The sequence below is a fragment of the Peromyscus maniculatus genome, chromosome 12 (genome assembly GCF_049852395.1).
Source record: "Peromyscus maniculatus bairdii isolate BWxNUB_F1_BW_parent chromosome 12, HU_Pman_BW_mat_3.1, whole genome shotgun sequence".
In the NCBI taxonomy this organism is placed as follows: Eukaryota; Metazoa; Chordata; class Mammalia; order Rodentia; family Cricetidae; genus Peromyscus; species Peromyscus maniculatus.
Window position 1 is genome coordinate 36,184,065 of NC_134863.1, and position 26,911 is coordinate 36,210,975.

General features: G+C 39.9%; 1 protein-coding gene across 3 annotated transcripts; it reads right to left on the minus strand.

Moving 5' to 3' along the window:
- Positions 1–26,911, minus strand: Cd200 (CD200 molecule). Of its 3 annotated transcripts, XM_006975782.4 has the most exons (6): positions 26,703–26,911; positions 19,424–19,505; positions 15,748–16,074; positions 13,484–13,756; positions 11,044–11,187; positions 1–1,258 (listed from the first exon to the last, which is right to left on the minus strand). In XM_006975782.4, the coding sequence occupies exons 1-5, from the start codon at positions 26,712–26,714 to the stop codon at positions 11,045–11,047; spliced, it is 837 nt and encodes a 278-aa protein (XP_006975844.1). In that variant the 5' UTR covers positions 26,715–26,911; the 3' UTR covers positions 1–1,258; position 11,044. The 3 variants fall into 3 exon arrangements, with proteins under 3 accessions (XP_006975844.1, XP_015850180.1, XP_015850181.1); XM_015994694.3 differs by lacking the exon at positions 19,424–19,505 and having other exon boundaries at positions 26,703–26,890; XM_015994695.3 differs by lacking the exon at positions 19,424–19,505 and having other exon boundaries at positions 13,484–13,751; positions 26,703–26,865.

A 26,911-nucleotide genomic window follows, 5' to 3' on the forward strand; every position in this document is an offset into this window, starting at 1 on the left:
TTTATTTAGTTGACACTTTTAATCGCTCAGTAATTTAATACAAATATAAGAAATGATACAGAATTAAATAACACATGAAAAGCATACCAAGTATATAAATATCCAATTCAACAATGAAAACAGCTTACTCTTGAATTCCTAGGTCACTGTATAGAGACAGACGAGGCAAAAAGTACAGAAAACAACTTCACTAGTCTTGTCAAAGGGTTAGGAATGAATGGTTCACAATGTCTTTAGGGCAAAGGGATTGTATTTCCAGAGTTGCCTTCTCTTTGTGAAAAGTTAAGTCACAGAAATAGAAGCTAAGGGAAAGAGCGCATATACAACTGACTGCTGTACAGGAAATTGTTACGCATCTGTTTTCATAATATATTATCCTTATACTAGGTGGGATTTGGAATGGCCTAAAAGAGGGTGATGGTGTGGGTTAAGTGGACAGGAAAGCATGCTTTTGTAAAGATGTGCACTACTGGCTAAGTCTAACAATACTGCCTAAGTGCTATAAAAATAAGTTAGACGGACACGTTACAGTTGCCAATGTTACTTCACACTAAATTCTGTTCTATTTTCATCATAGTAACCCTCATAGAAGCACACGGAGAACAGCAGGGGGATCAAGGATTCTAGCAAGGCCAACAGTTAGCGGAATAGTAGCAGGTAGTAGACTAGATACTCAAACAACAGGGAAACACACTTGTGGACCTAAGAACAAAGCAGAGGAGGGAGACCAACAGAAAGGCAAAAGGTAGTCTCAGAAGTTCTTTGGACCCCTTCTGTGTTCTTCTTTTCATTTCTTCCTTTGCTTGGTCTTCATTTTTCTTTCTAGAATTCCACCAGGTTTCAGACTTACATGGCAAAGTATTGGGTCCCACTCCTTTCTATTTTATATAAGGACGAGGAAGCTCTGTGAGGTAAATTGACTACAGGGACTCTTTTTTTTCCCTCTGGTGGGAGCCCAAGTCAGCCTGAGAGCCGGCTTGGCTCTGGTGATTCTAAGTCTGCTAACAGCACGACACTGCATTGCTCTACGAAATCAAGTCCTACAACAGACCTGAGGCACACGACTTCCTCTTGGAATGCAAACACTGAGGTCTTAGGACGGCAGCAAAAAGTCAAATCCCTCACACGCTTGCTTCTGCGTCTTTTGCTCTTTTTTTGGTCCCACAGAGAATGACCTTTTCCACCTGCTTTCTTTTCACATCAGATTCAAGTAGACCAGGGAAAAACTTTCAGGGTTCTGTATGATTTCTCTAGAGCTCTGGATGAAAGAAAGAGAAATGTGTCAATGTTGGACATTTGTAACTTCTCAACATACTTGAAGCAAATAACAACAGAAAGATTAAAAAACAGAAATCTCTTAGTGTATAGTTTTTCTTTTCCTTCCCTTCCTTTTTTACTCTCTCTTTTTTGTTGTTCTGTTTTTAAGATAAGTGAAAACTCTGTAGCCGAGGCTGTCCTGGAACTCACTGACTCACGTGAAGCCTGGAACAGCCTTGAACTAGCGATGATCTCCCTACCTCCTTGGTCTCCTAAGTGCTAGGATCACACACTGGCTGGAAGAAGACACTTCTGACCCAGTAATGGACTTAGGGAATCACCTAAGACTACAAAGAAAGGCACATGCTCAAGAATGCCAAACGATCATCGAGTGTCTCACTGAGTCCCCTAAACTCCGTTTCCTCTGGGTTGTAACTTGCTGGACATAGGTTGGGAATACTCATTAAGGAGACAGAAATATTTTCAAGAGTTATTAACTTTCTAGCACATAAAGTGGGAGGACAGCAGTCTCCCCCACAAGGAATGTACTAAGTGAGACCTGGAATTTAACCCCAGTACCTCCCTTCCTCTCTGCCCTCTTAGGTCATTTTACTAGATCTTCCAAAATTATGCATATTTTAGATACCAACATTTTCAGCACCATTAGATACCAATGGTTCATAAAGGCGCTACCTTCCCCCCCAACATGGCTCAATATTTTAATATAAGTTAATTATTATAATAAAAGGAAAAGAGCAGACATATATGCAGTAATTGATTTTTTTTTAATTATGGTACTTAACAGACATGCAATTACCCTGTCAGGTTGTTATCATACCATCTATTTAGTCTCAACAAACATTCACTGTACTGTAGATTACAGGGTAGGCTTTGGATGGAAAACCCACCTTGGACCATGCTTCATGTAGGATTGTTCTAAAATCTTAATGGCTTTTTTTTCTTTAAGATTTCAAATTTGTAATTCTTTTGCTAGAGTTCAACTATCTCTGCACTCCTCCATGGCTGGCTTCTTTTCTGTTTCCAGGTCCTTAGTATGACCACCACAGAGAAGCTGTCCCCAGAGTATTTAACTTAAATAAGTGACTCCTGTTTCCCATCCATTGTGTGCCATATATGGTTTCCTAACGAATTCATTTTTACTTTTTCATCATTTCCTTTTCCACTAGTTCATTTATGGTTTCTCTGTCTGATATATATAGATATAAAATTAATAAATAACCAGCCTTCCCATCATCCTAGTCCCCTTGCCCCCCAAAACAACAACTCAGTTTAACCAAAATAATTCTACATCTTCAAAATGAAACAAATTACATTTCCAATATCAAGAAGTCAATGTTAGGCATCATAAACTCATTCCAGCATGTATAAATTTCTGCCATATATACCTCTGTCTTCTCTCCCTTCTCATCTTATCTTGCTCCAAACTTTTATAAACCTGCTGGTGAAATTAATACCATGTACTCTCCCTTCCAATTACTCCCATTCTTGTGTTCAAATCAATTTCTGAATTCTGATTCTTCAAACCCAGCTTGCTGAAATCCTCACATCCTTTTCTCTATTCACCTCCTTGAGATTTCCTCCTTTTTATCATTTGTGCAACTGATGAAAATACACATTGATAAAACTGAAAAGGACCACAGACTTAGTAATAACAGAAACCAGCACTTATTATAAACTTACTATGACACAGTGATATGAATGGAGCTTTAATGATGTAGGCCAATGGCTAAATTGATGGTAACTTGAAATTAACCATAATGAAAACATTTGTACTAAATAATTTGGCAAAAGCAACTTTACCAACTATTGCCTAAGCTAGTGTTGATTTTTAGCATTTTTCTAATTGCATGCATTTTTTAAAAAATATTCACAGCATTCTTAGAATTATAGTAATTACTCCTACTTTCTTAATGCAGAGAAAGGAACATAGAGATGCTGAATGGTTTGCCCAGAGGTAGAAATAGGACTTTATTGCAATCACCAAATAAGTGGTTATAGTTGCAAATAAAACAATGATTGACCAGAATATAGCCAATTTTGTATGTCATTTATAATTTCCTTTGCTAAAATAGACAGTTAAAACATTAAACTATGGAAGACAGGAATACTATTGTAGAATTATTTCAAGCAGCATGAAATGAATTTCAGTTAGACTGAAGTATGAGGTCCAAAGACCTATTGTAATTCATGATGACTCTAGTAACAAGGTTGTAAATATTCTCATTATAAGAAAAGTTTGAAGTATAATAAAGAAATTCTATTCCTTAGCTTGATTTAGTCCACTCTACAATTTGTACATACATTCAAAGCATGATATTATGTTATTTATACAGTTTTGTCCATCTAAGAAGTAATATTAATATTCAAGTTGAAATTATTAGTACACACATTTTTGAAGATGAAAAGCCCCAGTAATATTTAGTAAAAATAAATAATCTTCAAAGGATTTACAAAACACAAGAATAATCTTTTCTCTTTGTTGTATAAATATGAAGGGACGGTTATACATTTTACAAACCAGGGATCACAGAGACTCTTAGAATTGGGAGCACTGACAGGCCATGGTGAGTTCTGTCTGGTTGGTTTACTAAAATGAGAAATAGGCTGTACTGTGGTGCTTTTTGATCTATAGATGCTTCCATAACATTCTATTGTGGAATATTATTTTAATATGTGTCAGGTTTGTTTATGCTGTGGAACATTTGTTAAATGATGCAAAGATGTGCTGCATTCTCTTATGTTGTATTTGTTTAACTCTGCAAAACTGTGTTACTGTGCCTGTCTAAAACTCCTGATGGTCTAATAAAGAGCTGAATGGTCAGTATCAATGAAGGAGAAAATAAATAGAGGGAGAAATCTGTAAGAAAAAGGTAGAGCAAGAGAAATCAAGGAACAAGGGGCTAGCCAGCCTGCAGCCTCACAGCCAGTCACAGAGTAAGTGTGAAAGTAAGATTATAGAAGTAAGAAAAGGAAAAAGACCAGAAACAGAAGGTAGATACGATCATTTAAAGTTAAGAAAAGCTGGCAAGAAACAAGCCAAGCTAAGTCTGGGCATTTATAATTAAGAATAAGCCTCTGTGTGTGTGTGTGTGTGTGTGTGTGTGTGTGTGTGTGTGTGTGTGTGTGATTAATTTGAGAGCTGTGTTGTGAACCCCCCAAAAGAGCTAAAGAGTAAAGGGTTAAAAAAACAAACCAAGAACATTTTTGTGTCCAATTTGGGTCTAGAGTAAAACAAACAAACAAAAAACAAGCAAACAAACAAAACAAAAAAAACCACACACCAACAACAGAAGATTGTATTAAAGTTGTAGAAAAAAATCTCCAAGAGGACATTCCTCTACCTGTTACATTGAGGCGTGTGTGTGTGTGTGTGTGTGTGTGTGTGTGTGTGTGTGTCAGAGAAAAAGATAGAGAGAGAGAGAGAGAGAGAGAGAGAGAGAGAGAGAGAGAGAGAGAGAGAGAGAGAGAGAGAGAATGGTATTCATTAGTCCTGTGAGGTTTTATTTAAAGAGCTACATTGTATAAGGGCTGTTGACAACAATTGAGGCTTATTGGTAGGGATAGTAAAGAGTTATAAAGAAAATACTCAGGTTCTTGAAATCTACAATGGCTTCATAACATTATTCTCTCAATGTTGGAGACACAGAAATCTTCATCTTTTTTTCTGTTTAGATGATCTTTGACTATATATCCCAGGCTAATCTTAAAATTGAAATTCTTTTGTTTTATCATTTCAGTTGTTGACATTACACACATGTGCTGTCTTGCCTAGTCAGAAACTTCCATCTTATTAAGTTACAGTAGATGGGAAAGACCAGTTTGGTCCTGTCTAATATCATGATGTATGGCGCTGAGTGTAATATGTTTACTTCGCTCGTACAGAGAATCCAAGTGGACTTACCTATGACTAAGATATTAGGGCTAGTCAGAAATACTTGCTGCTGTGAGGGGCATATGAATAGAGAAAAGCAGGAAGTAGGTAAGAATTGAGGTTCCCATGAAAAGAGCCAGTGTTGGTAATGTTACAGTTAGTGATGATTAATAAAGAACAGAAAGCAGAAGTTACTGTTTTACGTTAAAGACTTGAAACACAATAAATGATTTTGAAAAATATTGTAAACGAAGTTTTGTTTTGTTGAAGGGGGGAAAAAGCTTGAATGAGAAAGCTAAAGGGATGTGTTCAGAGGGTCTCACCATGTTTTGATGTTCTTTGATACAGCATGACCTTGAACAAAGCTGAGGCTAAGGAATTGTGGGTATTGGATGCTCATACTCAGAGGCCAGGCAACAGCTTCTCTCCACTTACTTCAGCCTGTCCTTGCATTTGTGGTCGCATAACAGCAGTGTTCTATGCCATCCCCATCCTTATTTCAGGAATGTGGGAAGGTCATACCTTACATGGAAGAGGAGGTTTTTCTGTGCAATTTAATTACCGGCCAGAGACACAGACAGGCCTATTGAAGCCACACATGTTTTTAAGAGGGTAAGAGGGAGGCAGGAGAGCCAGCGAGAAACTCAATCTGAGAATGACCTAAGTGGCCATCACTAGCTCTGTAGATGTAAGGGGCTATAAAAGCAATGGATGAGGTCAGTCTGAAACACATGGCTAAATACAGGAAATAGATTTTTTTTCTAGAACCTGCAGTTCTAGAAGGATAGCCTTGAAGACACCTTGACTCCTGACTCCCGTGTGGGGTTTCTGACCCCATTGTAGGAAAATGAAACATTGTAGTGTAATCACTAAGTGTGTGATAATGTGGTAAAGAAACAATAGAAAACACAGTATTTGTTTTCCTGGGCTAAGTCATTTGTGTACTTTTATCAAGTAACTCAACCTCTTCCAGTTTAAAGAACATAAATGTGGCTTCTCTAAGAATATGGGCTAGACATGGGGATCTGTTCAGCCAAGCTTCAGAGTGTAGTAGACTACACAGGTGAGGGGGTTGGCAGTTCCGAAGAACGCAACTGGTGATAGACATGAAGGAAAGAACATAAGCTGAAATTCAAAACAACGACATTAGAGGATTACTAGCTTAAAAATTTTCTAATCCTTCCTTGTTATTTCATTAATTTGTCTAATAAATTACACTAATGTCAACAGGTGATCTCTTAAAAAAAATCCCCATGGCCAAACAGCTAAGGAGATGGATGTCCATTTAAGAACTAAACTAACATTTAATTGCTATGTTGAAGATTAAGATGTTTTTACTCCTGGAGATGTTCTTGATATGGAGTGGAACTCAGAATTTAGGTTACTCATGTCAAGATGACTTTAGGATGTTGGAGAACAGCAAAGAATAGTTCCATGCAAGAAAACCTTGGCTTTAAGAGTCTGGTGGCCAAGAAATTAGTGATCAGATTATGTCATGCCATTTTAGAATGATGAGTAGCAGTTTTACACATGAAAAGATGTAATTTTTTTAAAGGCTTGGAGTACATCTTTTCCTGCAATGCTAACCAGAATAGTTACTTAAAGGCTCCTCACTGCTTTACTCGTATAAAGTATCATATTCCTTCCTAGGGCTATGAAGATTCTCGGATGGGATAGGGTTACTCACTCATCCAGCCCTTTAATTTGAAGAGCATGAGCATAATTATTTAGCAACAAAGATTCTAATTGCTTTATTAATAAATGTTCTTTGGATTTTCTTTCCAACTAATGATGAATTTTATCATCACAAGTTGTTCACTGGATATCTTTGTTCCTTGACATAGTAAGAGCTTAAAATAGGAGTCAGCACATGCTCCTATCCAGAAAATAGTAAATTATTAATATGATTATTATACATTGCCAAAAGCCCATTCATAGCTCAGGTTACTAGTAAGTAAAGGAAGTCTAGATAAATATAAATATTATGTGGTTAAAAATATACCTTTATATGAAATAGCTAGCACTTAGAAAGTGAAGTCTAGAATATATGTCTCACACGAACATCTGTGTTCTTTTGTTTCCAACCAAGTCTTCAATCAATCAAACCAAAGTAAAGAAAATAGCTTAGCAACTCAAAACAAAGAGTCGTAACACACAGTAATATCTACAGCAATCTGCTCCAAAGAGGACCCAAAATTTCATTCATTGCTGCCTGTTGAGAAATGCAAGACTGTCCTCACCCTCATATTTACCTTCATTGTCCTGTATGGAGAAGGCAGGAACTTACATCATCGAGTTTTACTAGAAGGAATGATTATGGGATGGTAGAAATTTTCCCTAGAAAACTTCAAATTCTTTCTCACTTTCTATTTCAGTAATAAAATTTTGGATTCAGGAAAACAAAGCAAAGCAAGCATGTTCTTTAAAGGCTTCTTAGTCTCATAGGGGTAATAACTGTGATGATCCCTGCTAGGAGTGGTGTTGAGGATGGCCTAATAACTACCATATCTTCCTCCAGAGCACAGGGTACAGCAGAAAAGGGAGCACAGGACATTGTCCTAAACTTTACAGAATCACAAGAAGAGTAAGAGGTAGGCTGGCCTCTATGCAAAGGCAACATCAGTTATTACAGATTCCCCCTCTGGGAAAACTAAATTTGTTTGCACTTTTGTGGATAATAGATTGTGATTGGGATCTAAAATGAGTCTTGTTTTCGTCATTTAGCAAACAAATGTTGGCCTAACTGAACACATTCTTACTGGCTACTGAGCCCTCCATGGAGATGAGTCTGTTCAGATTCAGTAAGTACAAGCATCATTAACTTTTCTCCTTATCTTCCTTCAAAGCATACACACACACACACACACACACACACACACACACACACACACTCACACTCACACTCACACTCACACATACATACACACAACCCACACACACACATTCAGTTCCTCTTTCTCATTTCCTCTTGCAGGTTCATAGCATGGGTTTTTGGGTCATTGGGTTGAGAACCCTAATGCTGGTTTTTGCCTAACTGCATTTCCTTTCATATCTAAAAGTTTTATGACCTCAAAAAATGAGAGGAAGAAAAAGTGAAAAGATAGAAGTAAAGGTGGGCAGGATGAAAGGCAAAATGCAGAGCTGTGCCTCACCTCAGAAACTTAACTACCAAAACTCATTGCTTGAAAAAAATGGTAAACATCACTATATTCTTTGACTTGTTTGTTTGTTTCTCACAACTTTCTGCCTAGCTTAAAATTTGGTTCCTTGTGAACCAGCATTTTCTTGGCTCTGAGAAACTGAGCTTCCAAAATAATTGACACTGGTTTTAGTAGCTTTAAATATACAGAATCAAATCCTATGGCTGTTAAAGTTCTAAAATCTTGATAAATTAAGTTACTCAAAATATAAACATTTAGAGAAACTGACTGAATGGCCATATGTCATGTCAAAATTTGTCAACAAATGGCAATCTGAGTACTCACAAAATTCAACATGAGCAGGGGTATTTATTTATTTATTTATTTATTTATTTATTTATTTTCCTTTCCTTTTATTTTACAATACCATTCAGTTCTACATATCAGCCACGGATTCCCTTGTTCTCCCCCCTCCAGCCCCCTCCCTTTCTCCCCAGTCCACCTCCCATTCCCACCTACTCCAGGGCAAAGCCTCCCCCAAGGACTGAGATCAACCTGGTAGACTCAGTCCAGGCAGGTCCAGTCCCCTCCTCCCAGATTGAGCCAAGCGTCCCTGCATAAGCCCCAGGTTTCAAACAGCCAACTCATGCAATGAGCACAGGACCCAGTACCACTGCCTAGATGCCTCCCAAACAGATCAAGCCAATCAAGTGTCTCACCTATTCAGAGGGCCTGATCCAGTTGGGGGCCCCTCAGCCTTTGGTTCATAGTTCATGTGTTTTCATTCGTTTGGCTATTTGTTCCTGTGCTTTATCCAACCTTGGTTTCAACAATTCTCGCTCATATAAACTCTCCTCTTTCTCACTAATTAGACTCCCGGAGCTCTACCTGGGGCCTAGCCGTGGATGTCTGCATCCAGATTCCTAAGTCCTTGGATGGGGTTTCTGGCATGACTATTAGGGTGTTTGGCCATCCCATCACCAGAGTAGGTCAGTTCTGGCTGTCTCTCGACCATAGGGGTATTTATTTTTTAAGTGAGGCAAAAGTTGGACACAGACATAAACTGCCTCTTTTTGGCATTTAGCAATTGTATTCCTCAGATAATCTACAACTTTCTTAATGAACCAAGAAATATTACTTTGCAAATATCCCTGTCTAGGGAAATTTATCTTGGGCTTAAACAGATATAACTCTTAGTCAAAATGAACTTTAAGAAATGAATTTGAATACTTTAGACGTTTTTGTTTGAAACACAGATCAGTTTACAATGAATATAACTGACAGGAAAAGCTCCTTCCCTGTCAGGGGACGGGCTGGGCTGGGATCCCCTCTGGGTTAGGAGAGGGTCAGGACAGCAGCACTCTAGTTCTAACCTGGTTAGGAGAACTGCCCATGACCTTCGAGAAGGAGGCTGGGCTCCTATTTCCTAATGGAAAAACTGAAATGTTTGAATAAACAGAATCAAAAAGATTTCTGCCTTTGATATCATGGGGACAGCTTCATGTTCTATGGCTTATGTTTATATGACATGAGGTTGTCTGACCTATAATCTTGCAGATGGAACAAATCCTTTCATCTACTTTTGAAAAAAGGTCAGCGATATTGTAGCCTCATTGCTTATTTTGTAAATTCATATGAATTGATCTGGTGTTGATTTAAGAGTTAGGCAAGATAATGTGGTCAAAAAAGTTGTGAGGACAGGAAAAGTAGTCCATGAGACATAAAGTGAAAAGGAAAAGAAGGTAGAATTTGAGGGATATTTTTAAATCAAATTCTAAAACATTACTCAAAACCAACATTTGTTCTCTTTCTTGACCCTGAAGTTTAGTTATCTAAGATGGAAGAAACTCTCATGTTACCCCTTCACCCTAGGAAATCCCCATTTCAAAACAAAAAATTGCAGCTTTGTGCTTAATAATAGGTTGTGCACAGCCTTCAGCAAACAAAGGAATTTAATTCTTTCTCAAAATATAGCTCATTTCTTTTGTTTTAGTGACAATCTTATTTTGTGATGCCTTACATTGTCTAAGATTTGGCTGGCATTCATGAGGTACTGAGTTACAGTAAGAGGAAGAGAATTGGGAAAATACCTTTGAAAATTTATTCATGCTAGCTCCATATATTTACTCATTTAATACATGAACATTTATTGAGAAACACACACACACATACACACATATGTATATAAATGTTGTGAAGTTGTGGTAAATGTTGTGAAGAGTTAAAGACAAATTCCCAGCTGGAAAGGAGGGCAGAATAATATGAAATACCAACTATATGTGTGAATCACTTGTATACTGACAGTATTTGAGGCATATTATATGTATCATATGTGTATCATAGGAAGTACTACTTAAAGAATGATGGTATGGGGCAATTTCACAGTCTCTTAATTGGTCTGATGACTTGTGGTTGCTGTAAAATGAGAAAAGTTTGACCTTTTTAACTGCTAGAGAGGTCCCTGTGTGGGTGCCATATTCCTTTATTTAGCTTTACCAGATCAAACTGTGATCCAATCAATATTTTCCTACTATCTTCCTGAGAACTCTTACTCTTAACTGATGAGATAACCTTTAAAATATCCTGGAAAATGAAAAGCAGAAATGTTCACTTGCGAGAAAGTGAGCTTAGAGCTTTTCCTAAACAGTATCCTAAACCTTTATATATTTTATCAACAGATAAACATAACAGTGCTGTTCCCCCTCATTCATATATTCAAACAACCCCAAATTATTACAAAGGAAAAGTATTTACCTTATTTCATCCTTTGCATCCCCTGTGATGATTCCCCTCGCTCCTGATTTCGGTGGCGTTTCCAGTATAATAAGATTGAGATCAGGACCAAAAGAATCACCAGAGAGACAATGCTTAGCAACAGCGGAACTGAAAACCAAAATCCTGTGGGGGAACAAGGGGAGAAAGGGAGAAGGGAGTCATTCAGGAGAGGAGGCCACTAAGGCAAAAAGTGAGAAAGCTACAAAGCCACAATTATCGTGACTTTTAATGACAAGTGAGCTCTGACCTAAAATTACCCTAAGTTCATACCTAGTTATGTCTATAGTCACAACCTCATAGGATTTGTAAAACATTTAGATATTAGTAACAGCCAACATACTTCATGCAGTTACATATAATAGGATTTTTGCCAATGTCAACTAATTTAATCCTGAAAACGTTCCCAAAGTGAAATGTTATTAATATCTTGCAGACTGAAAAATAAAACCACTCCTAACCTGGGAGGCTAACTGAGCTCAATACTAGGGTAGAAAATATAAGAGCCAAGGCTTAGTCAAATCTTTTTGCCTTCAAGACTCATACTCTTTGCCATAGGTTACACTAAGATGACATGTTTATTAAAGAAAAATTTAAATATGCTGGGAGTTATCAAGGGGGAAAATCATGAATCCCATTATGCCAATCATTGGAAGTAATTCATTCAATGTTTTATTGCATTTCTTCCAATCTATCTCCTCATTACTAAATCTTTTCCCAGGATTGCCCAATGGAGCTCAGCTAAACTCTGGTTCCCTGGTGTTAATAAAACAAAGGGAAAGGAAGCATCTAGCACCTTCTCTATAGCAGAATTTTCACAACCGAACTGAAAGCTTTTGGTTTGTCTCATTTCCATGGTTTCTAGAGCTGCATGTATGTGTAGTGCTCTCGGCATCCTTAGTAAATGTTCACAAAATAAACAATTGCTGTGCAAACCACAGCCCACATTTCATGTCATGTAAGTCAAACTCAGAATTCTTGGAAAAGAATTTCCTTTTCCAGTTCTTGTTTCTCAAGGACATTTGCTCTTGACCTTGGCTGATCCTAAAGCTGTCTTCACAAAAGTCCAAACGCAACACCCAAGCCTTTTTGCCCAAAATTGACCTAAATACCCAATTTCTAACTAGCCTTGAGATTTTTAGGGAGCCCAGATACTTCTGTAGGAGCTACTTCCTGGAGGCCATTGCACAAGAGAGTGACATGGCCAGTTCTTCCTGCTTGTACCGATTGCAACATGCCCCTACACAGCTGCCATCATTTTAGGATGCTTATCACCATGTGCCAATTCCAGAGCTAGTGCTTCCAAACTACAGAAAGCCATGTTTGTCAAGTTCTTCACTCTGAAATCAAGCCCTCTGTAGTCACTTACACATAATTCTCACACCTTGTATCCGTGAGTCCCAGAGAGAGTCATTTGGAAAGGATCATCCGAGAGACTAGAAAAACATGTGAATGGTAAGCAGTTTCTCTTGAAAGAGTAATGACCCTTCAGATGGGGTCATTCAGTGAAGGTTATCCAAAAATTTCATCACAGACCGTGAGGTCTTCTAGGACACCTTCCTAATCCTCCAGAATGATCTGAGGACCCATATCCTTCACCTTTGGCACTTTCATGGTCTAGTGTGGCTTTCTTGCTGGAGTATTGAGCACACAGTTTTGTAATTGCCTAGAAAATAGTTCCATGTTGATAGGTATACTAAGTAATATGATGTTTCCCATCTACCCTTTCTGGTAATTTTCCCTTCAGTTAGTTGTTGTGCAGTCCAAAAACATAAAAAAGAAATCCCAGAAAGAAACAATTCACAAATTTTAGCTTGTGTGCTATTTACTTCAAGTAATGTGATCACATTTCACATCACCTCACCCACCCCACAAAGGATGTGAATTGCCCAGCATATCGACACTGTGTGTGCTAGCCTTCTGTCAGTCATGGAGTAGCTGCCTTGATTTTCAGATCAATTGTTTTTTTCACCCCATGCTCATATTTAATGCTTTTTTTTCTTAAAGGGATTCTAAATACAACTGTTTATTAAAGCAGATTGCTGTAATTGTGTTTTCTTAATTGGTGTTTGTTGATCTTTTAACATGCCTAATTAGAGAGAGTCAACTTAATTATAGGTGTGTGTGTGTGTGTGTGTGTGTGTGTGTGTGTGTATGTGTGTGTGTGTGTGTATGTAAAGCATATAGTTCAACACTCTCTGTAGCTTCAAGCGACTACTGGAGGTTATAACATGTCACCTCTGTGGATGGGGAGACTACAGAAAAACTTGCTTTACTTCCTCCTTCAGTTCTTACTACACTTGCCTCATTCTCTCTCTAACTGTGGTCTTTGCTGAGCAGTTGAAAGCCTCTGAAGAACACCACCATCTTCCAGGTGCACAAACACAGAAGTACCAGTCTCCCTTGCCCACCTTTTGCTTACCTTTGTCCAGAGACTGCTTGTAGTCAATCACAGTCCCCAGGTATAAAACCTGACAGATCACTTCCTTCCCAACCTGATTCTTGGGGTCTTTGACCCGGAGGATGCTGGTGACAGATGTGGTCCCATTTGAATGGACGTGACTCTCGGTACTATTCTCAATTCCTGTACCAGTGCCCTTCCAGGCGATGGCAGGGGCTGGGCGGGCAGTCGCAGAGCAAGTGATGTTTAGGTGGTCTTCAAAATAGTTGTAGTGAAGGAATACTATGGGCTGTACTGGGACAAAAGAAAGAACACAAGGCCTGCCGTCAGTTACGCACCTCGCCTGGGTTCTGCGTTTTCTCACAGGGATGAGGGAAAGATCCTTCCAGAAAGACAGTAGAAGCTAGACAGACAAGATGACAGCAGCAGAGTCCAAACCTTTCATGAGAAACGCCATGTCTGTAGTTTGTCTCTAACATGACTGGTTAGAGAGAGAGATGAAGACATGAAACAGTATTTTTCTCCTCCAGACAGTGTAAGTCTAATCAGTCTGTATCTTATATGTGCACAATATCTTCTAGTAGGTGTTTCTCAGGGATGACTTGACACTATCCCCTAAACAGCACCTCTGTATGTGTGTACTCTGCACCTATCAGGAGCACCAGTCAGGGCACAGCTTCCAGAGCCTGGTGTTTAGAGAAAAGGCCATATTCGGCAAAAAGCTGAATGAGACAGAGAGGAAAATGACTGAAAAAAATAAAAAGGTTTGGATGCAAGACATACTTAAAATGCAAACTAGAAACTCAGAGTTCATAACAAGGAAAATCAGAGAGTAACTGTTGGAAAGGCCTCGGGAACATCTGACAAAGTAGGGGAAATCGTTTGAAAGAGGAAGATATAATATTCTCACCAGTTTCAACTTGTTCTCTTTGTAAAGGCCTCCCAAGCTCACAACTTCATTTCTGCAGGAATGCAGACCTTATTTTTGCCAACCTGTACAAACCAAACCTTTTATACTTGGCTTCAAAGCCCACAAGTTAATTAGAAGCCAGTGGTAAGTGAAAGCTTGTTTGTGAGTGTGTGTGTGTGTGTGTGTGTGTGTGTGTGTGTGTGTGTGTGAGTGTTCAAGAGACAGTTTAGATCACAGTAGCTGGGGGAGTGGAACTGGAGAAGAGTGCCCAAATTCCAAGCAGCAGTAAGTGCTGGGAGAGAGAAAAGTCAGGAAAAATGAATGTGATAATTATGAATATGATAGAAAGGGCCATTCATTGTGGGTGAGAACAGGACTTCCAGTTTGGAGGTTAGAGAGAAAAAATGAGAAGGAGAAAAAAAAACACTATGGAAAATAAAAAGATGCAGAAGAGAGAAAATATGAGAAGCCAAAAGGAAGGAAAAGAAGACAGGAAGGAGGGAGTGAGGAAAGGGTGAGGAGGAGAATGAAGAAAGGGAATGAGAAACATACAGGCAGAGAAGTGGAGATCAAGAAGAAAGCCTGACTTACTACTGAGAGGCCTACCATAGACAAAGTAAGTAGAAGTCCTGCACACACATTTCTCTTACCTAGTGAATCCCCTCCTTTCCCATGGCCAAGTCTCTCAGCATACTTAAGGCCTTGCTTCATGTAATGACTCTGACAGGGTTTTCTTCTCCCTCCTAAAACTATCACCTCACGTGCGATGTTACAAAGTGATCCTTAGTCCCACTTCCTAAGGCTTCATCACAGCCACCAGTCAGCAACAAGGAAATAATCTATGCATATGATATGGTGATACTAAGCCTGGGGGATGCTTAAAGAATGCTTTGTACCCTGTTATAGTCTCAGTGGCATCAGTCCATCACGAAAACCCTCTGCTGGCTGTGCCCTTAGTAATCCTGAAACAGCTTCCTTGAACTAAAACAAGCCCAGGTTAGACTAATCTGCCTCTGTCATGAGGTCCAGAAATTGTCAAGGGCTCTAGAGATAACACATTGCACATTGGCTTTCCAAACATCCAGTCAGAAATCAGATCACTGCTGGGGAGGACTTGTTGCCCACATCATTGTCTTCAATTTTGGTGACAGCAAGACCCCAGAGAGAAGATAGTTCCAGGCAAACACTTTATTGCAGTGCCCAGGGCTCTCCAAATTCTGTGATAACAGCTACAGCAGAGATGAACGGCTAAGTGCCTTCTAGTGAACCTGTCCATGCTTATGACACAGAAAACCCGGGCACTACAAGCACATTCCCAATGTGACTGGAAATAGTACTTCTGAAAAGGAGAGAATGTATTCTCAAAGATTCTCACCATAGAGGGTGAGGCAGGCTGTTCCTGAGATCTTCCCAGCAAGAAAAGTATTGAAGAGACACATGTAGCAGCCCTCATCATCCAGTGTTGTGTTCCAGAAGGTGATGCTTGTGTTCCAGAGTCCCAGCTCAGTGATGTTTACCCTGTCTTTGTATGCAGGTTGGACTACAACCCCATGGGCTTTGCTGTAAGTGACCATGTTTTCTGGGCTTACGGCTTTCTTTTTCTGCCATGTCACAATCAAGGGTTCCTGGGACAGTTTCAGAGAACATCGTAAAGATGCAGGTGTGTGCAGCAGCTTTCTTTCATCCTGGGTCACCACTTCCACTATGGAACAAAAAAAGAACATTTCTATTTTAGAACCTTATTACATACAAACACACACACACACACACACACACACACACACACACACACACACATACCCCACATGTACTCCTGGTCACAGATATAATATATGCTGAAACTCAAATATGGAAAAGAATGAAAAAAGGCAGAGGAGAAACCAAAATGTATGTATGTGCCCATATGTTAGCAGAGAAATACGTTTGTTTGACTTTTAGAAGCAGAGGTAGAGTATAATAACAAGAAAGTGCTTAGTAACCAGAAATCGTGAAGAATCCCTGTGAGTTGGAAACTAAGGGGAATGATTGAGCATGAAAACTGCCAGACAGAATAAGATCATTTGGTGAATTCATGCTTAGTGAAGTATGAGCCAGCAGCAAAGAAGGGCCAATGGGCAACAGGCTGAGTGGACAGTTTAAGCAATGGTTTCGGTGCTCTACACACACACACACACACACACACCACAGAGAAAGAGAGCCCCGGGATGGAGAGATGGCTCAGAGGTTAAGAGCAGTGGCTGCTCTTCCAGAGGTCCTGAGTTCAATTCCCAGCAACCACATGGTGGCTCACAACCATCTGTAATGAGATCTGGCACCCTCTTCTGGCCTGAAGGCATACATGCAGGCAGAATACTGTATACATAATAAATAAATAAAATCTTAAAAATAGGGAAATGTAATTAAAAAAAAAAGAAAGAAAGAAAGAGAGCCCCACAGAGGGCTCAGGCTCTGGAAAGCAAGACTAAGCACAGACCCACAAGGAGAGTGATGGAAAGGATGATGCTCTGAGAGGTTTGATGTACCCAACATGATCAAGAGATTTTGACACTCAATTGATAATCTACGTGTTCCCTATTTTTATTAGATGTTATGGCAATTATTTCTTCTCTAAAATGCAGGCCACTTATACGTGACAGGTGACTTGATGTATTAGAGTCCATGTAATAAGAAATAACCAACAGCAAATTACCAAACTTTGAGAAAGGGGATATAATAAAAGAGGAGTAATAAATGCTATACCCAATAACTCATATCAAATGAATCCAGGCATCATAAATCAATAAGCATTCTGGCATGAATATGGGTGAGTAAAGACAACAATGTAAATGGTAGAAATTAGAGATCTGGAGAACAGGAACTACAAAATCTCAACCAACTGTTCAACTTAGCAGAATGGCTGCCATTGAATGAGGAATTACTAGGCCAGAAGGCCTGGCTATGGCATTCCCCCAGAATGTCACAAATTGGGGTATTTATAGGCAAAAGATTAAAGAAAAACTCAAAGAAAAGACTGAAGCATTCTGACATTAGACCAATAGCACTTTTCATGTGGAAAAACAAAAGACCTATAAAATGAGGGGAGCAATCCAACATGATACAACATATTAATAATAAAACCCATGTACCTGACAACCTAATCCTGAGATGTATAAAGCAAACACTTCTGCAATTACAATAGCACCTTATAAATCCATAGTCATAATATTAGAGTTTTCTATACATCTCTCAGAATCTTTAATTCCATAATATTAAATCATTAAGGCAAAAATTCAAGTATCACACAGAAAATTTAAAAATATGTTTACATATGGCTTCATATTTAATTTGAAAGTACTAGATTTATATATCCATCATATGTTTTTTTTTTTTTTTTTTTCGAGACAGGGTTTCTCTGTGTAGCTTTGTGCCTTTCCTGGAACTCACTTGGTAGTCCAGGCTGGCCTAGAACTCACAGAGATCCGCCTGCCTCTGCCTCCCAAGTGCTGGGATTAAAGGCATGCGCCACCACGCCCGGCATCCATCATATGTTTTTATATGTATGGATATATATTGCTCAGATATGTACATTACTAAGTGAGAGAATGTATAATCTTTTCAAAGCACATATAAAATATTTCCCCAAACTGAACTTGCAATTGGCCTTAAAAATTGACTCTTTCTGAACACTGTCTATACTACAATAAAACCAGAAATTCCCCCAATCCTTTTGAACTCTAATTAAAGTTGAACTCATAGCAAGACTCACAAATTATCATAATCAAATGATAACCAGAGCATAACGCACTAAGCGTCTGTAAAACTTGATAAAGTATTTCTCTGATGGACAGATTTGATACTAACTACATTTATTGGGAACCAAAGAGATTGAAAATGAGTAGATGCCTACTTTTCCAAACCTCCTCCTTCCCACATCAAACAACAACAGGGAATTAAATAATAAAATGATAGACAATGTATAGACTTGCACAAAACCTATAAAATTTGTTCTTTATGGGTAACCAAAGAAAAGAAATACTAACAAGTATAAGCATGAAATAGAAGGCCATACAAACATCCCCTAGAGATTCAGAGAACAACAGGACATGGCAGTCAATATACCCTGGACCAATGAGTGTTATCTAGCTGGTAATTTGATGATGGGAACTCTTTAAAGGTAAGGGATGTTCTGCAATGCAAAACCCAAAGATGAGGATGAGGTGCCCTGAAAACTTTTGGAGATTTTACATATTGGAAAACAAAAAGTGTTGCTTTTAGAATGCAGGATGGAATGGAGATCAAAACTAGAGTTGAACATGTGGGAAAGCCTATGCTTGACTGCAGAGGATATCCCTGAGTGGAAAAGTATTCTTTGGTGCTTGTGTAGATTCCTTTTCCATTCTGCTTCTCAGTCAGGAAATCTCTCATGGATATGGTGGGTGTGAAGCCTACAGTCCTCAGTGTGCAGTGCCTTCCCCAGGGGGCTAATGATGAATGACATCACACCCAAAGTGATTAGAAACAACAACAAAACCAGCATAAACTGAGCGGTGACCTCCCTTAAACAAGCAAAATTAGGAAATTCAGTGAAGGTGGGACAAGCATGTTTTCTGAACAGGAGATAATGTAAGCTTATGCACCCCTGAGAGTTAGCATTTTTCTACATTTTACTTTCTGTAAAAAGTGGATAAACTCAATTTTAGGGCTTGCCTTCCAGGAAGAATATATCTGTTCCTTCACTCCAAATATCCCAAGATCCTTAAAATCAAGTTCAGGGAATTGTTTTTCAAGGTTCCCTTCCCACTCAGTTCTGTGGGTGAAAAAATGACGTCATATTTCACTTGGGAGGGGATGTTTTCCTTAGGTCTGGTTTATCTACTGGAACATCTTCTGAATTCCAATTGTCCCACTACTTTGAAAACAAGAGTGTGGGAAGTGGGCAGAACCACTCTCACTATCCCAAGGTTGATGGCATGCTCCAGAGTTCATGCAAATGAGTGGGCTAGCCTAGCACACACAGGAATGGCCAGCCTCCACCCCAGAGTGTCTCTGGGTGAAGAACTGAGCATCTTTACCTTGAGCTGTGCACAGCGCTACGGCTGCCATGCCCCAAATCAGGCTGTAGGTGGAGAGATGGCAGATAGGTCTCCTGAACACCTAAAGACAGAAAGCAAACGATAGAAATGGGGGTTGCGTTGGGGCAGAGGCGGGAAGGCGTCCTTGTCATACCTATTTCAGGAAATGGTGAGGTCCAAGTGTTTACCCAGCAGAGTTGTGTGGAAACAGAACCCAAGTCTATAAATGGACTATATAAATAACAGAGTACTCAGGATGTGGGGAGGAAAAAAGCTACAGGGTGGCTCTTTCATCTCCCTGGCAGTGTGAGCCTTTCATTTAAAGCTACCACTGTCAAGAGCACAGTCTTGAACACACAAGCTCTCTGGGCCAATCTGCCTTACGTTTATAGAGAAAATACATAAAATACAGATGCCAGACAACTTACCCTTCCCAAATAATCGGCTGCTGTTAATATTAAGGACAAAACACAAAAGGAAAAACACTTTTCAGAAACACATGATTGCCTTTGGACTTTGCTGAGGGAGACTCTCCTGAAAATGTAACCAAAATTTTAAATACTTAGGAACTAGTACTAATATTAACTTTGTTTATTCCTTCATTGATTTACTTTTCTGTATTTGGCCAGGAATCCCCTGACTTGATGGATACCCCAGTACTATATATGGGAATGTTATTCTGGGCGTTGCGTTGCTAGAGACAGAACGTACAGATGAGCTGTCCATTATGGTTGCCTCAGAATCATTTCACTGTATCTAAAGTAAGCTCATTATAAGGGATACAAGCAGAAGATGGATGCTTTTCTATATTTCTATGTTTTTAATTAATTCATTATCAGTGTGTGTGCGCGCGCGTGTGTGCATGCGTGCGTGTGTGCATGTGTGTGTGTGTGTGTGTGTGTGTGTGTGTGTGTGTGTGTGTGTATGGGGGGTTGCATGTTATCCCATATGTGTGGAGGTCAGAGGAGTTGAGGACAACTCCATAGATTTGATTTCTTCCTTTTACTTTTATGTGAGTTTCAGGGACTGAACTCTTGTACAGCAAGTGTCCCAACACACTGAGCCATTTTGATGGCTATAATTCTGTGTTTTTTACACTGAAGGAATGTAGGACATGCCAATTTCCTCTGTAATTTTCATGGACAGAATTTTATTTTTATTTCACATTGCCATTCCAGCTGGAGGCAGAAACTTTATTTCAATAAATGTTGTACCTTCTCTGTCTACTCAGCCTCCCACCACCCCAACACTCTACAAATGTCCCCGTCTCTGGCGTTACATTTGCACTCCTGGAACTTGTGGGGGCTTACAGCACACCAAGCTACAGCGTGGGGTTACCAGGTTTTCATTACAACCATTTTCTACCTTGTGTTCACTAAGACATCCAGACAGCCAGATAGCCATGATTGCCTCAGTCCCCAAGGTCATCATTGAACAGCTACTGCTTCAAAGGCAAACTGCAGTTCTCTTGGGTCCTTGTACACTATCCCAGGTTGCTGGGCAAAGGACATTCATTACTGCTCTCTCTAAGTGCCCGTGGCAGGCACTCTGCTATGCTGTACCCTGCCTTCTTTTGGATCTCAAGACCTCTGCACGGGTTCTGTTTGTTATTCCCTACTGCTGGTGGTGAGGATAATGCTCCTTCTTTCACGCATGCTGGTGTCTGGCCATAGTCTCTAGTCAGCCCTTTCCTTCTTCCAGTCTGGAAAACACTTATCTCCCCAGGGTCAGAAAAGGTGGTTCTTCCACCACCCTGGAATTCCTCAAGTCTTTGTGGAATGAACTTTCCCCTCCTCTTTCAGCCTGTGTGGTTTTATAAGCTTGAATGTCGAGGCCATTGTTATTGTGAAACTTTGTTTTCTGAAACTTCTCTGCCTTTTTGTGATAACATTCTTCTTCTAAGGTAGTAGGTACATGACTGATTTGAAAGACCAGGGGACAGGAATAAATGACTAGATTAGACACATATGAGATAAATGTATCAAAATATTTATTTCAACTTTTACTTTGCATTAGGTGACTGAACTTCTAGTGATCATAAAACTAACATTTATTGAACACATTATGTACCTGGCACTGTTCTGAGCACTTGAGATCAACTACTTTGCCCAACACTTCAAGGGCCTATGAAGAAGGCACTGTTAATATCAATGCTTGCACAATGAAGAATGTGAAGGAGAGCTATTAAGTGACTTTCCTCAGGTATCATAGTTAGGAAGTGGTAGAGGCAAGACTCGAACCCAGGCACTGGCTACAAAATTCACAATCACAACCACACCACCACATAGCCTGCCCTGTGTACAAAGCCTTGTTGATTTTAGAAATTAGGCACCAATATAAAATTATTTTGTACTGTCTGTCTCAAAACCATGATTGTGTGGATTGTCAAGCTCCTGCTGATTTGTCAGGATAAGATGATCACGTTTAATGGTGTTTCCAGAGCCAAGCAATCTGACAGCCATTATGAAACTGGCTAGAAGCTCCCACCTGATGCCTCACGGAGTCCTAGATGTCCATGTTCTACTACTGGGAGCTCAGCACCTACGCACATACTCTCAGACCTCATATTGCTGTGTCTCCTCCTTGCATATCAAGCTTTGCCTTGCCAACCCTTCAATCTTTTCAAATTGCCCAGTTCTTTTGTACATCTTCCTTCTGCCTAAAATGTTCTCAATTGAAAGAATCAACGGAATAGATGGTTAATAACTTTATGAATGACAGGAAATTAATCATCATCCCATCCCGTGAAGTGTTTCTTCTGGACTTTATCTTCCAGGCAAGAAAATTTCACTGGCTGTCACACTCTTCTCCTTCTCAGACATTTAATTAGTCACTTCACACAATAAATTCCCCCATGTGAAGTCCTTGCTTCTTGTTCGAATACCCTGGCCTCATCTCATGTCACTGGGTGTTTTGTCCTGGTTCTAATTGAATGTATTTTTAATTCTTTTTATTAACATAATTACTTGTACAGAAGGGTAGGTTTCACTGTGAAACTATCCTGCATCTCTAACTGAAACTTTGCCAATACTTTTTTCATCATACATTGAGCTTGATTTATGCAAGGCACTGTGACAGGTGCTTTGGAGATAGATAAAGTAGATAGTTTCCTACTCTACTAATTCATTTTACATATTTATAAATATTTATATGTTATTAAAGTAGTCTTCCTTAAATTCTTCTTTACATGAGTTGCCACTTTCTTTTTTCATTTTTATTTATGAGATTTTTCTCTCTCTCTCTCTCTATATATATATATAGATATAGATATAGATATAGATATAGATATAGATATATATATATATAGAGAGAAAGAATATTATATATATATATATATTCTCTATATAGGAATATATGTATAGATATCCCTAGACTTTTCCCCAATATTTTGGTTACCTGTCTAGCATTTCCCTCAACCCTTCCAAAGACTGTCAATCTCTTCCTTCTTCTTTGTGAATGGGAAAATCTAATACTGCAGTATGGTTTGCCAGTTTTAAAACTATCTCTCACAGAGGGCATTGGGTTCCTGGATTTGGGACATAGACTTTGTACATAGAGTCCGTCTGTCATTTGACTCTTTTTTTCCTCTGGACCCACAGGAATGTCAAAATTCACCAAATCCAGTTGTTTAAACAGGATATTTTGACCACATTATCCTTGCTGCAGCCTATTGCTACAACAAAGCCAGAATGGAATCCTATTCTGAATTTATATATTATTAGTCCTTGCTTAGCCATAGCTTCTGCTACCATGGCAAACTGAAGCTTGTTTCTAAACCATTGGACCAAAACCACTTGAATAGCCTTAATTTGGGGTTTTGGATCAGGGTGGCTGTCGAAGGATGGTTTATCATTTGAGGGATTCTCTTCTCTTCATTCTCTATGTGTGCCTGAATTAAGTCCAGCTTTTGCCACGTCTCTTAGATACAGTGACTTCAAGAGTTCATTTTTCCACACCACCTCTAAAGTGGGTCATTCTCGTTGCCATAAAATGTCTCGTTGTCTTATGACATGTCTTTTCCTGTGTGCTTCAGGTCAGATGGTAGAGGAACAGAGTAGAGTCTTTTAAAAAATGAGCCATGGTTGGGTGGGGTGAGATAGAATACCATGTAGCTTAGGCCGGCCTTGAATTTGCTATGTAGCAAAGATAACCTTGAACTGTGAATGCTCCAGTCTCTGTCTCCTGAGTACTGGAATTACTGATATGTGCTGCCACACCCAGCCCTAGGAAACATGTGTTTGAAGATCTGAAAATAATTTCAATTTGCCACAAGGATTTCTTTTCCCTTCACTGCTCAGTGGGAACACCCTAATTTTAATGTTCTCTTACTGTCCACTATATGGAATTGTTGTTTTGGGTCATGTATTCCCTCTTACAAAATACCCATGACCTAAAACTCAATGGCTTAGTGGAGAAAGTGTTACTGGGAGAAGTGACACACCAAGTCAGGACATCTGGCATGTCATAAGCATTAATATCATTATGTAAACTTGAGTTTTCCTAATCAAGTGCCTTCACAAGTAGAGGCAGTAAATTAACTGGGAAAGATCAATACTGTCTTCCTTCCTAAACCCAGATAGCAAAAGAAACCTAGCTGTCCTGGCCAGGGTCTGTGGTCTGGGATCATAGAAGATGAACGAAGTATGTCTAGCTTTCTTAAGGCCAACTGTACCCTGTAGGTAGTTGTGTGTGTGTGTGTGTGTGTGTGTGTGTGTGTGTGTGTTGGGGGGAGTGATAGGAGGAGGAAGAGAGAAAGAGAATTGTGACATTACAGTCAGGGAGACATGGCTGTGCCAGCACCCACTGAAAGTGCCATGGGCCCTAAACCTCCATCACAGTTCTTCTCCTCATATTCCTGGTGATCTTTCAGGATGTATGCCCTGGAAGAGATGAGGTCTCATCCTTGTGGCCATCTCCAATGCCACCCCATACCAGAGTGCTTTACTATCACCCTAGTCTCTTAGACCCCACAGAGAGGCATGAAGGTGTGTGCACTGATATCCATCTATATGGCATAGTTGGGTTTCCTAGCATTCTTAAGGCTACAGGAAATTAAAAATCCCGTCATCTGAGTGATGACTATTGTTTGCAAATTATTACTTGCATGGACAATTTGTTTTGGGATATTCAAGTGTACCATGAATATGCCATGACTACCACCTTGTGACTCCTCTTGACTTCATTGGCTTAAGGTTTACAACAAAGTCACTACCCCTTGGGAAGTTAAAAGTGATGAGCTTCTTAAAAGGATGCAGCCTCTACAATACCTGCTCCGCCTCCCCCTTTTCATGCTCACAGACACCACCTTCAAAAGGGCTTTAGCTCTGAAGTGCCTTAGGGACTTCTGGAAATTTTTCTTTATACTGCTGAGACTGTTCTCCATCCTTCCTTCTTGTGCAGGAAAGCTCTGCACCAAAGGGGTCAATACATTTTACTTTCCCTTAAGGAAATCACAGGGACAGATTATGGTGTGCTAATTCCACAGCATTGTTTTTACCTATTATACCTTACTCTCACAAAGAAACCCAGGCCCTAGCAAAGGCTGAAATAAGAAAATTATTATCTGGCTTTTGTAGTGAAAAATAGCTGTGTTTTAGGATAAGAGAGAAAGCAAATGTACATGTAAGACTAAGGAGTGGGTCCTGGGTACGGTGTAAAACAAAAACACAGATCCTGGGGGTAAGGAGTTAAGAGTGAGGCTTCTCTGTTAGAAATCCACATCGAATTTATTTATATTCTTCTCTGGTTCATGCAGGATAATGGCAGCCTTTCTGTTTCTCAGAGAGGGAACATAAATTGCTGCATGGTAACCAGGGCAGACCCCAGCCTAAAGTGAATGCTAGATATATTAGGTAAGACACATTATTTAACCTCTCTGGAGCCTGGGGGAAGATGACAGTACTAATCTCAGGGTTAAATGGAGCATAGGTAAGAAATTGAAAAATCACAATGTTTCAGTATCTGAAACTTCTCAGTGCTGACACATATTACTGTGGAAAATTCCACACCTGACATCATGTGATGGTCATAGTCACCAAAAGGAACTGTATAATCATGACATTATCTGAGGGTCTGTATATAAGATCTACATGAAATATGATGAGTCTTGGGTCCCACTCCCAGGAGATCTCATTGTGCAGATGCAAATATTACAAAAATCTAAAACAGCATTCTGAATGGTAAAGATCCCAGGAGCCTGTCTGCTGCAAAAAGAGCAAATCAATGCTGCTCTCATATCGCAGGGTTATGATAACAATTCCACAGTTAAAACACCAGTACAGTGCCCAGAATCTTTTAACAGATGTTAAAAGATTAACCAATCATGAATTGGCTAGAGAGTCCAATTATGAAGACAAAGAAATCCTCTTATAATTCTTACCCTGGAAGGTGGATGCTCATTACAGCCTGGGTCTTACCTGTCACCTACGCACCTGCTAGGTATATAGATTGTATTTCCCTATTCTTTCTAGGTCTCAATTTGTATCTTCATTACAGCCATAGGAACTTGGGGGAAAAAAAATGAACCTTCCTGCCCATTTATTTGTAAAACAGGAAAGCGATTCCTTGTTTAAAGATCATAAGCATCTGCCGGGCGGGAGACAACAGCTCTCACACCACCATTCTCCTTTGTTAAGGAAGGTAAAGCAAAAACCGGCCTGTGGTCTTGCCAGCCCTATGAAAAACAGTACCTCGGGGTTTTAGTTGCGTTTAGATTTTCACCCAATTCTACCAGTTTCGCGTGTATAAAGAATAGGGCATATGCCCATCCATCCTTTTTTAAAATTTTCTGTCTTGTAAACAGTACTGAAGACTCAAAATGTCGGCCCCCTCTAAATACCCTGGCTTTTAATATAATCACGGAGCTGACAACCCTTATGGAAGGTTAGTGCAGAATTATTGGATGCTTCATGGCTTCCCAGGCAAGGGCCAAGAATGCAGCAAGAAGCAATATCACTAGGTTGTTACCCCTGATGCAGATTAAGGACCAACACAGGCAATACCCAGTGCTACCCCCTCCCCTCTGGGAGCCATGGAGCACTGGCCATGTTTTTCTTCGCAGTGGAATCTGCAGCTAGGAGCAAAGCCGCCCACCCCGTGGGATCCGCGATCCTGGGCTTTCTCCCGGCCCATGTCCACTTAAGGCAGTCCCAAGTCCCGGACATCTTTTCTCCAAGGAACAGATTCTTGCGCCTCCCTCTCTGGCTCCGCGGGCTCTCCCGAGAGCCATGGGTTTCAGATAGCCCATTCCGCCCTCCTTCTCATCCCAGATTCCACTCACCAGACTGCCCATCGTTGCTTTGGGCGGCAGCTAGACACCAGCTTCTTGGGGTCTGAGCTCCTCCACTGTGGAAGGTATCGCAGCAACACCTGTCAGCAGTGGTACCACCATTCAGCAGTTCAGCGCAGAGCCCCACCACCGCCGCACGCAGACTCTAAAGCTCCTCAAGGACACGCCCTCCGCCCCCCCCATCCTGTCCCCACCCCCGC